This window comes from Gracilinanus agilis, chromosome 4 (genome assembly GCF_016433145.1).
Source record: "Gracilinanus agilis isolate LMUSP501 chromosome 4, AgileGrace, whole genome shotgun sequence".
In the NCBI taxonomy this organism is placed as follows: Eukaryota; Metazoa; Chordata; class Mammalia; order Didelphimorphia; family Didelphidae; genus Gracilinanus; species Gracilinanus agilis.
This window is the reverse complement of record NC_058133.1, coordinates 7,345,364-7,358,801: the sequence shown is the minus strand read 5'-3', so window position 1 is coordinate 7,358,801 and position 13,438 is coordinate 7,345,364. Positions and strand designations below refer to the sequence as shown.

The window sequence follows — 13,438 nt, the reverse complement described above, 5'->3', positions numbered from 1 at the left end:
TTCTTTAAGAGAAGTATAATATCAGAAGAAGGGATTTATTAAAATACCACTATATGGACCTCAGTCAGCCATCCAGAGTACTCAGTACAGTTCAAGACATAATATCTCAAAGTACACTGAAAATGGGGAGCCTGTTCAGAGGAGGATTCAGCAATAAAATGGCCATTCAAGGTTTGGTCAAAGGGCCCAAGGATGCATCTAGACTTAAGAAAAGAAGACTGAAAGGACATATGATAGTTGTCTTCAAATATCTAACATGCTGTCATGGGAAAGAGTCAAACTTCTATTTTATGAAATGCCTATAAGCCTGAAATATATTATCAAAGTACATAATACTTATCTGAGTGTCAGGGGCTATGGAATATCCCAGAGATAAAGGGGAGCAAATTTTGGAGCAAAAAGGAGTAATTAGGACTCTTTTCATACATCCAAAATGGATATAAAAATAAGTATTTTAATACATACATGATTTCATATTTAATAAATACTTTAAAGAGAAAAAAATATTACTAGCATCACTCCGAATTCCTCTATGTATCACTTGGATCATTACAACTTCATAGCTGGGAAAACTCAATGAGAATCTGAGTCAAGGTGGGAGCTGATAAAGCAGGAGTTCTTTCGGTAATCATGGCTAAGCGCATCTACATGGAGCTTGTCTACACATTCCCTATAATTACCCTGACTGACATCATCTTCAGGGGCCTCCCACCTAACTCCTACTATTCATACCAAATTGGTCCAATTATAGCATTTCCCCCCTAAAAATCTGTCTTTTAAAATCTTTGTACAGTCTATAATTGCACTATTACTAAGAGAACAATAAAAGGAAATGAAGGCCAAGGCACAAAATCTACTATATTGTATCTGAAACTTGAGATTTTTGAGAGGGAAATTTCCTTCTCAAGCAATAAAAAAAAAACAAAAAACTACTCAACTTGATGGAAAGACAGTCATGCTATAATCACATGCACTGTTAGGTTCGAATTTATTTCTTCTCCCCACAGAGGGAAAGAAAGGCTAAGGGGAAGTGAAAGGGAAAGAGAGGTCTATCTTCCAAGCTCCTTTAGGATGTTCCCATTAATGAGCTCAAATGGCCTACAGAAGGAGACCAAAAGCTCTGTGTAACCCAGAGGAAAAGCAACTGGCAGCTGGGAGAAAAAGAACAGTTTGGTTTGTCTTATTAAATATCCAATGTTATATTGAGTTTACATTCTATCCTAAGGTTTTATTGGGAAATAGCTTCTACGTGGTTAATATCATTTTTGAAGACACTTTTAAGTCAAATTAGTCTGAAGTTCATCCTGGTCATGTCCAAGCACTGAGGAGGCCCTGATTCCAAGAACTAAATGAATCAGAAGAGTCTTCTAGTCAAGTGGAAGGGGCTGAGAGCTTACATGCAACTAAGGGCAGGGCTAGCAACTCGACATTAGTGGGAAGACTAGTATGCTGGCCTTCAAGTTTCTTATTTTTAATACTTGCTACTTACATGTCTTTTTAATGTAGCAACTAATTATATTTCTGCAGTTATATTTCAACCAAGGGAGAAAAAAGCTTAAAGAAAAATAATAATAATCCTTTAAGATACACTTTATTATTTCTTTCATCAGTTTAAAAACTCCAGCCTTACACTGGTAAAATTATTAGAATTTCTTGTTACTGGTTTTTGTCCAGGTCATTTGTAATGGAGGAGGGGGCAACTGGACTTTTAAAAGAATAATGGAAATGACTATTCAAGTTGGATAATTAAGTACATAGGCTTTAATACCATTCGCATGCAAAATTTATTATGATGGAAATCACTCAACAAAACTTCATGCAAGTCTCACATTTATCCTGAGGATAAATTCTTGGAAAATCAAGTTTGCCCTGGCAAGTCTGTATCTGTAATCACTTTAAAAGTAAAATATAGCATTCTTCTTACCCCAGCTTTGAAAATCCCAGTGAAGCTCTAGATAAAAGTCACCTAGCTGAGAAATGAAATAGTAATAGTTACTAAAAGCACATCATTTAGCAGCTCTTAAACTTGCTAATATTATCCTTTTAAAAACTATTTTTTTCAATTTCAGAGGACTGGATGATAAAGTCAGAATTAATCTCAAATATTTAGGACTCAGAAAAACAGAACCTGGTCAGCTTTTAAAGTTACAATGCAATAGAACATTTTCTTTCATGTATTCATACGATAAGATATTACGGAATCATTTTAACTAAATATGAAAAAGAACTGAAAGACAAATGGAACTTTTCTTATTGATGTAATTTGTCGTTGGTCTTACCAGCTTACAATGATATTGCAAACAAAAAAAAGAAACAACCCCCCCCAAAATCAGAAACAAAAAAACCCTGAAATTTCCATAAGTCTATGAATGACTGTTAAAATTTATATGCAAAATACTCCATTAACAAAAGGGAGGAAAACATCATTCTTAAGTTATACTTTGGGGAGGCCACTGACACTGAATAGAGATCAAAGGAAGCACCCAGAATGATGGAATGGTAAGGAACATTCAGATGATACCACAGAAGGAGCAGTTAAAAAGAAACTCGTAATGTTCAGCCAGAGAAGCGGAGACTTTGGAGGGACAAGTCTTCAAGTGTTTGACGGGCTATCATGTTAGAGCCCTATGGAGAACAGAACCAGGTAGAGTAGGGGTTAAACGGAGGCAAAAACAATTAGAGCTGCACTATAGACTGGGGGCTCCTTAGTCCTTTTCAGGCAATGGCCTCATTTTGGTATCTGTTGTTCTAGATAGCTTCTGAGGGCCTTCCAAATTCTATGCCTATGAGTTTCACTCAAATTAAAGTCTGGTCTTTAAGTTCTACTAGGTGTTAGAAACATACTATTAACTTTTATTGAAAATTTCACTTAATGGAAGGCCAGAACATATCCAAAAATATAAATACTATGTTAAAAGAAATACAGTCTCGTGCCTCCTAATGACCTCATGTGTGTGGCCCTTATCAAATGACTACCGCCAAAAAAAGGATATTCTCTGAGACAACTGGCTGGAAGGAGCACTGAATTTGTTCCTAGGAGAAATCAGGGTTCAATTTTTGCTCCCACACTTACAGATATAGCCAACCTCCTCAAGCTAGGGCAGGTGACTAATATTGAGACTGAAAAAACTCTCGATCTGGAGAGTCCCAGTACGAGAACTCACTACTTGTGTAACTTTTGTTGGGTTTCAGTGTCGGCTGAAGAGGGCTGAACTAAGTGACTGTTGAAGGCGCCATCTAAATCCAGTGGAAACATAAATGGTACTGATAAAGATTCAGCAAGATATCAGTTTAATATTCATTAGACAGCTGTGTCTTTTTTTCCATGTTTGCATGAATCAAACTCCTCTAAACTATCTTAAAAAATAATTTCTCTCTAATAGTGAAAACCAAGTAAAACTTACATAGAATTATACCAAATATAATGTCATAAATATGCAATAACAGTTTTTCCAAATCATGACATATATGGGAAAATATACATACACACACACACACACACACACACACACCTCTTAATTTCTAAACATTTTCACACCTGAAAAAATACTGATGGTCGTGCACTTGATAAGCATTTGTTCAAAGAACTTACTAGGTGACAGATAGTATGGACCAAGGTGAGATAGGGAAAAATAATTCACTTTCTCGGTGATCAATAATTCTGCTGGCAGTTTTAAGCCCAGAAATGAACACAACCCTAAATTCCTTTCTTAATACACAGCACATTGTGTCTATTGAGCAGGTGAGGATCACCTGGGAAACTACTCCACTTGGTCCATTGGACACTATAAATAGTAAGCAATTTCTTAAGCAAACATTAAGAAATTGGCATAAACTTATCTGTATGGATCACCTGTATCCAGTTCTCCCATAACTGCTCTTATGATGGCAAAAAAGCCCCAAATTACGTGTGGCTCCCACAGTTTCCACAACAGGAGGAAACCTGAAGGTTCTGAGAAAAGAGAAATGGCTAACTTTCCAGAAAAAGACTAGGCTCCCCAACTCTTTCCTGAGAACCAATATGGATATTTCATGTTCCCAAAGAACAACAGGAGAGAGAGTCTAGATGAAGAGATGGATGTAAAGAAGTCCTCCTTCCCACTACCAATCTTTCCAACTTTACACCAGGAGCCACTTAGAATCTTTAATCGTCTGCATCTACACTGCAGGTCCTTCCTAGAATAACCTCAAAAGGAATTCTGTCTACGAAGTGCTGGTCTTTGTCCAGACTTCTTTACTGCAATTTTAAGTCCCGCAGCTTCAACTCTTGGTCATTATAAAGATGGGGATGATTTACCACAGTCCTAATTTTCTCTCCCTTTATCTTCATATACTCTCAAACTTCCAAATGCTTGCAGAATTGTTCAAACTGATCATTGCACCAGCATTATAGACTGAACTCATCTTCCTCTAATGCAGGGGTTCTCAAACTTTTTTGGTCTCCCGCCCCCTTTCCAGAAAAAATATTACTTAGCCCCCTGGAAATTCATTTTTTTTTAATTTTAATAGCAATTATATGAAAGATAAATGCACCTGTGGCCATCACCACCCCACCTGGATTGCTGCAGCACCCACCAGGGGGCGGTAGCACCCACTTTGGGTATCACTGCTCTAATGATACCACATTTCCTTAGCACTTAACCTGGAAACCTTAGTCACCCGAGTCCCTTTAGCCCCTATTCACTGGTTCCCACATTCAGTCAGATACTAAGTCTTGATGTTCCAACTTCACAGCTTTTCTGACTTTTATTTTTCCTTTCCATTATCTCCCCTTATTTCAGGCCAACCTCTCAAGACACCAGTCTCCCTAGATCTAGTAGATGTCCACCAAAGCCATCTTGATACAGCATCATCAAATTAATTTTATCCATCTCTATTCAAGACCTGACAGAAGGTTCAAAGATCTTCCACTCTCAAACTAGTTTTCCTGTCCAATTGCAAACTGCTCTTCTCAGAAAACTCCGCTTCTACCAACCAAAGCTGCCTCTTGCTGCTGCTTCTTAGAATGCCTTCCTCAAACTGTGTCACCTCTTCCAAGACATTTTTTTGTCTCTGCAAACAGCTCTGTTTGTTCTTATTTTATGGCACAACTGACATAGGGAACAGGACAGAACTGTTTTGCCTTGCAAAACTGAAAGCTCACTGAGGGCAGAGTCCATGCCAACCAGGTCTCTTATAGAGTCCACAATAAATGTGCTGCCTGGGAAAGGATAATCATGCTGTGATCTGATAATGTAAAAGGCAACATAAAGCCAATGCTGCAGATATGACTCATTCATGAGAAATAGGAGCTGCCAGAATATGAATGGCCAAGACCTAAAGAGTCTGTGATAGGAGAAGAAAGGAAAGAAAAAGGGCCAGTCTAGTGTGTACCTCCATTCTAAAAAAAAAATTAATTTCAAAGAGTTCAGAGCAAAGGCAAGATTGCATGGATTTATGGGATAAGCGATGTTCAAGGATAAAGCTCTGAAGACACAAAGGGAAGTGAATCCAATGAAGAAGAAATACAGAATTTGTCCAAAAAGACTGACAGGGACAGACAAGGACCTGGTCACCAATTCAGACTTTAAAAAGAAATGTACAGAAAAGAGAAGGAAGGTCAAATGATGACTAAAAAGAACATGATCTGCCGTGGCAGCTAGGAAGCGCTGTGGACAGAGCGCCAGGCCTGCAGCTGGAAGGTCCTAGGTTCAAATTTGACCTCAGACACTTCCCAGCTATGTGACTCTGGGCGAGTCATTTAACCCCTATCGCCTAGCCCTTGGCACCCTTCTGTCTTAGAATTACTCATAAGACAGAAGATAAGGATTTTTTAAAAAAGAACGTGATCTGCCTATCCTATGAAAATGGCATCAGGAATGCTAACATGCAGAATAAAAAAAAAGATGATTGTGTTTTTTAAAATCACAATGGGAAAGAAAGGAGATTCGAAGAAGAGCAAAGAGCCTAGAGTGGGGAGGGTAGACCAGTGGTACCTGGACAGTGGCCTGGTCTCTAATTCTGATTCTGGTTTTTTCCCTGCCAAAGACAAGAACCTTCAAACTCAAAATAACCAGGGGCATACCCTAACTAGGGACACGGCATCCAAGAGGGCCAAGCTGTCATTAGAACAGGTGACTTACATCCTTAGATCCTAGAAGACCTGGCAGAAGAATGCTAAATCACAAGTCACTGAAAGGTCCTTATTTAAAAACAAATAAGAAGAGAATAGTGAGGGCAAACCATGGGGGTTAGTCATCATGACTAATTTCTAGAACACTCCTAGAGCAAATCATTTAATTATTCTAGCTAACACCTGGAACTTAGCATCTACCTTCACTCGTTCTAGCTAACACCTAGAAAAAAAGCCATTATTACACAGTGTAAGCTCAGCTTTTTCCAGAATAGGCTGTGCTAGTCTATCCTCACCTCCTTTTTGAACAGTATTCTAACCTAACAGATACAGGAAATGCTGCAGAGAAAATGGAGGCTCCAATTAGGTATCAGATGATTCCAAATTGTTTGGACAAGCAGATTCAAAGAATAGTTGCTGCTGGTTCAATATCAAGGTTGCAGATCTGTTCTTGGCCCTGTGCCATTTAATATTTTTATCAATGACTTATATAAAAGGCACAGAAGGCATAACTCATAAAATGTGTAGAAGATACTAAGCTGGGAGAGGTACAGATAACACACAGGATGAGAGAATTAGCATCCAAATCAATGCTGAAAAGCCACAAAATTGGATTAAATCCAGAAATATAGAATTCAGAAGAGATTCGCATAAAGGGTTATACTTTGAGAACAAAAAAATCAACTTCAAAAGAGCAGTTCAGGAAGTATGGTCAGACAACAATTATTCCAAAAAAAAGATCTGAATGGTTCCATGTGAGTTCACACTGGAGTAAACAGGGTGATATATTGCAGCCAAAAATCTAATGCCATGTGAGGCTGGAAGAAAGGAAACCCAGCCTCCAGGAACAGGAAGTTGATAGCTTCACTGTGCTCTGCACAGAATGGATGGTATCGTGAGTCTTGAATTCAGTTCTGGCGTTCAAGGTTTAAGAAAGACATTGATAAGGTGAGGAGTGTTCAGAAGCTCTACAAAATGGTCAAGGGTCTTGGCTTGATCCGAAGGCATAAGAGGACAGACGTTTAGTCAAGAGAAGAAGAGTCAGGGGAAACAGGGAAGCCTTCTTTAAGTATCTAAAGGACTATCACATGGAAAAAGGATTAGAGTTGTTTGCCAGAAGTTACAAAGAGAATTTAGAATTTTAAAAAAGAGGACAAGCCTCCTGGTGGTCAGAGCTATTTAAAAGTGGAATGGGCTACCCTCAAAGTTGGTCATGGTTGCTCCCCCTCCTTGGATCTTACTGAGGCTAGACCACCACTTCAGATGAGGAATCTTTTTCAATTCTGTTGGTCAAGATGTCTATTCAAGTCCCTTGTCACTCTTAGGTTCTATGACTCTCTGAAAATCCTTTTCAGAAACAGGAATCTCTCCACAGAAAGCATTGCAAGTGAGGGCTTTGTAAAAAGATGGCATTTAGGAAATTGAAAATGTACTTGGCAATAAAAATTACTCAAATGCATATGAAAAAAGTCTAGGCAAAACCTGCACAAATCTACACAAAAAATGAAAAGGACCAGAGTATATAACTAGGCCATTGTTGGGGACCTAGGAATGGAAAGTGTCTCTACCAATGCAAGCATCAACCCACATTTGCCTTCTCCAGTAAGCCTTGAAGGAGTGTGTTGGAAAAATCTGTCCAGGTCAACTGATTTACCTGGAGTCAAACCCTCAGAGACTTAATTTGAACCCGAGTCTGTCTTCCTGACCCTCTGTCCACTCTGCCTTGTTGCCCCCCCATATGCAGAGAATTACCTTTAAAAATGCAAAGGCTTTGTTTTTTGGAAAAGCTAAAGGTTTCTGAAATGCCCTTTTCCAATTCTTGTTGTCAGTTACTCCGTTAATCAAAAAAGCAAAAAAGGCAAAATCCTAGCAAAGCCCAAAGCTCTCAAGCAGATCTGCTAAACAGGCCCCATACAAGCAGCAGACAACACTCCGATGGGACACAAACCAGATGAAAATGTAATTAGGAAATATTTCTGAAAATAAATAAAAATACAGTAGGACAGAGATAATGTTATTGCATGATTTTCTAAGTCAATAAATGGCATCAGGGTCCTTTATGATTTAGTGGTTTCCTGGTCCTATATTTAAGTTTGACAACACTGCTCTAATGTCTAAAGACCAAATTGGCCTGATTATACCTCTGCTAGCCCAGAGTTGTTAATATGGTATCTGGCTCGTGCTCCCAAAATGGAAAACATTAACATTTTGACCTATGATTTCACACAATACAATCATCTTTAAAAAAGAGAGAACAGTTAATATAAAAAAGGTAAATACAGACCACAGAACTGGGAATACAAACTGTGTTCATTTAACTTTTAAATGCCTACTGCCATTAGAAAGAGTGTTTATGAATTGCTATAAAAACATAATAATCATGTTAAAAGCAAAATATCCCATATAAAGAATAATCTAATTCTTTAGATTTGGCTGCATAATACCATAAGGAGAACAGTAGCCATTATCACCACTGTTAACTGTCAATCTTTCTAATTTAAGTAAACAAAAATGTTTTAAATATTCTTAATATCTAAAGCACAATAATTTTATAAAGCAAGTTATTAAGAAGTTCAATCTGCACTTGATCTATTCTTTATAATTCAACGTTGATTTTTAAAAACTGTTTCTCTATCCCCATATTTCAGAAAAGAAAAAGAAAACATTTATAGAAGGCCATAAGAACCTGACTACAGTTGAAGCATAATGTCATCCTATCAGGCCTAAGAAAAAATAAATTAGAACAAAATTAACCATAACTAGTCAAGGAACCATTGTGATCTAATCTAAAAGTCTAAACTGGAAATAATAAACTGTAACTTTTACAATAAAATGTCAGGAATTCAAACATCATTATTTGAACAAACCTATAAAGATTAAACAGTACAAATGTATCACCCACCACCCCACCACCATGGCATGAAGATAACCCCAGCTTCTAAGAAAATGTGACTTCTAGAAGGTCTTACTTATTATCAACTGACAGTATATAGCAGGTCTGCTATTTGAGGAGTAGCCTGGCTAACTGTGCAGAGGCCCACAACTCCTTCAGCAGCAGCAGAGCCACGAATTTTTTTTAATTGCTGCAACTCTCCAACAACATAAATCAAATAAGAGAAATCCTGCAATTCCTAATAGCAAGGAAGTACCCGCCTTAACAAAATTCTAGGCTCTAAAGATGAATCCTGCAGGCTCCTTCCTCTGCACACCAGTTCCTGTTGAACTATACCCTGATATCATCTTCATCACTGTTTCTCAGAGAGAAGGAAAGACCAAAGATACACTTCTTTGCCATGACCAGTCGGTCTCCCACTAAGCCTCCCCTCCTAGACACATAAGCCAAAGGAGAGCTGGGAGCATATGCTACTTCACTTCCTTGCATGGCAACGCCCTTTGCTTCATGGCTGCCATGTAAGCAGGACTTGATGGTTTCTGTGGTTACTTTTTAAAAACACCACAGAAGGGGGGAAATGGTGGCCGTGCCAGTAGATTCTTGCCTCACATGGCACTGGCAAGGGGAAAACTCTTTTCCCTCTTCTGATCCTCCCTCATCTCAGGAGACAAAGAGCATGCAGACTACCAATGAGAATAGTCGTGAATGACGGGTGCATCCTTTATCCTCTGCTTTCTCCCTCTATTGCCAGGTCCTCTGAGTCCACCTGATAATCAGTTTGGGATATTCCTCAAGTTGATTCTGAAAAGATGACAGTTGAATACAACACTGACCAGCGAAGGAGAGCTCACCTCTTTCAGGGCTTTTAATAATCGAGGTCGCTTTTCTTGCACACTTTCCCGGGACTGCTGCCTAAGTTTCCTTAAAAGTGCTGTAACTAAAAGGGGGAAAAAAAATTAATTAAAAGAGTTTCATTTATTTTCACTTGGCTAAATTTTTTTAAGTGCTTCCAACAGGAAATGCTGCCCATAGGCCATCAGCTATGTAAGCATGCACGTATGTGATTTCCCTAACTCCAAAATACTCAGAAAGAACATGCCATGCATGGCTGCCAGAACTCAGGATTCCCACCCCCAAGTCACTACCATTTCCTTACCCAACCAACAATCTCACAGTTAATTTGCTGACAGCTACAACCCCCAAAATCCTATTGTATAAGATGGGCAACCTGGAATCAATTCATTGTGTCGAACTTGAGATAAAGAAGAACTTTAGCACTTCAGGCTACTGCAGAATGTTAGTATCTAATAACAACATAAAAATAACAATCCCCAAACTAACAATGTAACTAATGCCAGGAAGTGGGGCAGGGGAAGGAACATCTGAATAACTCTCTAATCTCTTCCAAATTCAAAAGATCTGGAAATCACCTACAGCATCTTTTTCTCCAAATCTCACTAACTTCCCCATATCTAAAACACTTCATGGTAGAGAGCTAGATAACAGGCAGATTGTTCAGCCAATACGTTAAAGCGTCTTCCCCCACCACCACCACTGAGATGTGCAAAGTCCCACTTTACACCTGGCATAGATACACCCAAGTTATTGAAAATTATGCCAATAAGGGGGTGACGACTGCAGGGGAAGGGCAAAGAAGGAAGGCGGGAAGGAAGCAGATTACTAAAGTAATAGTTGTCACAAGAATGGGTTTAGGGGAAAAGACAAAGAGTTCTGTTTTAAACACGTTGAAGCTTGAGATGCCCATGGGACATCCAGACAGAAAAAATAAAATAAAATAAAATAAAGAAAAGACCAGGACACCTCCTCGGGAAGTAGTAAGAGCTGGATCTGCAGAACGGGGAGCAGGAACTAAAGAGATCTCCAAGAGTCTAAAGAGAGGTCAATGGAGAGAGCTCTTGGTACATCCATGGTGGGGAGTTGGGGGGAGACTGAAAAGAGAAAGCCTGGAGAGCAGGGTAACACCAAGTATCCCAAAGGAAGGGGTGCTGGATGGGTGGCCCTTCACTAGCAAGGGCTGGGCAAGTTATGACTGGCAACAGGACAAGAGACCAAGAGATCCAAGGGCATTTCAAAGTGGATGGCGCCATTAGTTAACCACAGGGTCAAGATACTGAAAAGAGAGCAGAGGTGGTGGCCTGAGAACAGAAAAGAACAGAGTCTAGGGACAGGATGTAACAGCAAAGATGAAGACTAGGGTTAGCATTCTAATTGGAGAAGGGCTGAATGATGTGAATAAATGGAATTCTACTGTGTCATTAAAAATAGGAGGAACATGGCAGATTCAGAGAAACATAGAAATACTAGTAGGAAATGGTGCAGAGTAAAATGTGTAGAATTTGGAGAAGCATAATAATAACGTGAAGAGAAACGAGTCTGAAAGACCTTGGGGCTCTGATCAAAGGAGAGAGACCAAACACGACTTCCAAAAGCAGAACGATGAAGCATGCCCCCTACCAACCTCTTGGCAGAGAAATGATGAACTGGGGAGGAGGGGGAAGAGAGAAACAGGAAGAGAGAGGAATAGGAGGCAGAAGAAAAAGAGGGGGTAGAGAGAGGGAGGAAAGGAGGTAGGAAAGAAACAAGCACTTAAGTGCCAAGTGCTCTGCAAATAGGACTTCCTTCAGTCCTCACAACCCAAGGGAGTGTTATTTTTATCTTCACTTTCCAAATGAGGAAACTGAGGCACGGATGTGAAGTGACTTGCACAGGGGTCACCTCACTACTGAGTAGCTGAGTTCAGAGCCTGAGAGACTGTAGCAGGTGTAAGACTGGGTGATAAAGATGGAGGGAGAACAGTGGCAAAGGAACAAGGAGGAGCAAAAGAGAACCCAGGACTGGAGCAGTCCATTAGGAATATCGCCAGGATTCCATATGTAAATGGGAAAAAAGTAGCAAGTGCCTAGTTCGAGGAAGAAGTGGAGGACTCCTCACTACACCATGGCCTGCATGTAGGCTAAACCCAATTCTTGGTATCCCTGTCATGAATCCACCCTCAAACAGTCCCGACTTCTTACTCATCTGTCTGTCTCCATAGCTGATGGCTTCTGCCAGAGGGCTCCATCCCTGAGCGTTTTTCACCTTTACTGGAGCATTGTGGGCCAAAAGCAAATGGGCACATTCTGCAAGAGAGAAGGCATTTTAAACAGAACATTCCCAATTATTTTCACATCTATAAAAAAGAAAATCATTCAAGAAATCTAAGAATTCTAGTCAATGATTGTTTAAAAGAACTACTTAATGTCATGCTACTTAAAACACATGTTAAAAAAAGTGCATTCCAAACCATCCAAAGTCTGTCACCTCCACTTCCATGAAGCCACAGTGCAGAATTTAATTATCATCTCACACCTAGACCTCCACAGGTTCAGGGCTCATCCATGTGGTTGCTCAACATCCTTCTCCCGAGGCCGCCTCCTCTAGACTTTCTCCTTTGTAATAAGGTGTTAGCGCCCTGCCTCCCCAGGAGGGATCTGCCCATGTGGCTACGGGCCTGCGTTCCTCCGACTGCAACCCGAAGTCTACCCGCCGGCGTTTGCTCTTCCATCTTTTGTAGCTGCCTCCTTTCCATCTCCGCTCCCCCGATACTAGTCACTGACCAGCTCCCACTAAAGGCCCCAGGAACAACAGCAGCACTCCTCACTCTTTCAGCTGCCATGGAGAGCACCTCAGGAAGGGAAGGCGCCGATGCCGACCCAATGACCAACATTCAAACACCACTGAATGGGCCCCCCAAGCTCCGGGCCTAGCCATGCAGTCAGAGTCCAAGGAAGAAGCTCTTGTAGAAATGGGTGCTGGCAGCACCTCCTCTTCAGCAACCACAGCCACCAATGATTCAGAAAAGAAAGATGGGCCCCCCCAGACCTTGAGCACCATCAGGTGGTGTGAGCCCGGAAAATGGCAGCAAGGCTGCTCCTGGCTGCTCCCTCCTGCTCCACAAATAGGGCCTTGCAGTGGGTTGGGAGCTCCTGGGGAGGAGGGGCTTTCTGGATTTCTCTTTCCCTCCCCAGTGCTAGGCACAGTGCCCAGGTGCACATAGAAAGCAGTTATCACTGGTTACACAATGTAAACTGCTGCAACTAGCCATAACAATTCCTTGCCTCTGGTGCTCTCCATAATCATGTTTCTTCTAACTCTATGGGGCTCCATGATTTACAGGCATAAGGAAAACAGCCAAATCATACTAGGAAGGCTTTTTTAATGAACTTATTATGTGCGTCTATTGCTTAAAGAAAATTCAGATTTAAAATTTCCTTCCAAACTACTGACCATATCCTATCAGGTAAATCAAAGTCTCTTCCCCTTCCTCCCAAAGATGGCCACTTCCTAATATTAGCTCTTTAAACTAATAAATGATAGTGTATAATTATTCTTCCAGAGAACTAAATGTTAACCTTAGTAACCTCAAACAGGAA

General features: G+C 40.3%; 1 protein-coding gene across 1 annotated transcript in view; it reads right to left on the bottom strand.

Moving 5' to 3' along the window:
• ANKRD13C (ankyrin repeat domain 13C) overlaps positions 1-13,438 on the bottom strand; it is a 59,582-nt gene that overhangs the window by 20,976 nt on the left and 25,168 nt on the right. Inside the window, 3 exon segments of the mRNA XM_044671834.1 lie at positions 1,925-1,970; positions 9,857-9,942; positions 12,041-12,145. Coding sequence (XP_044527769.1) covers positions 1,925-1,970; positions 9,857-9,942; positions 12,041-12,145 — 237 coding nt within the window.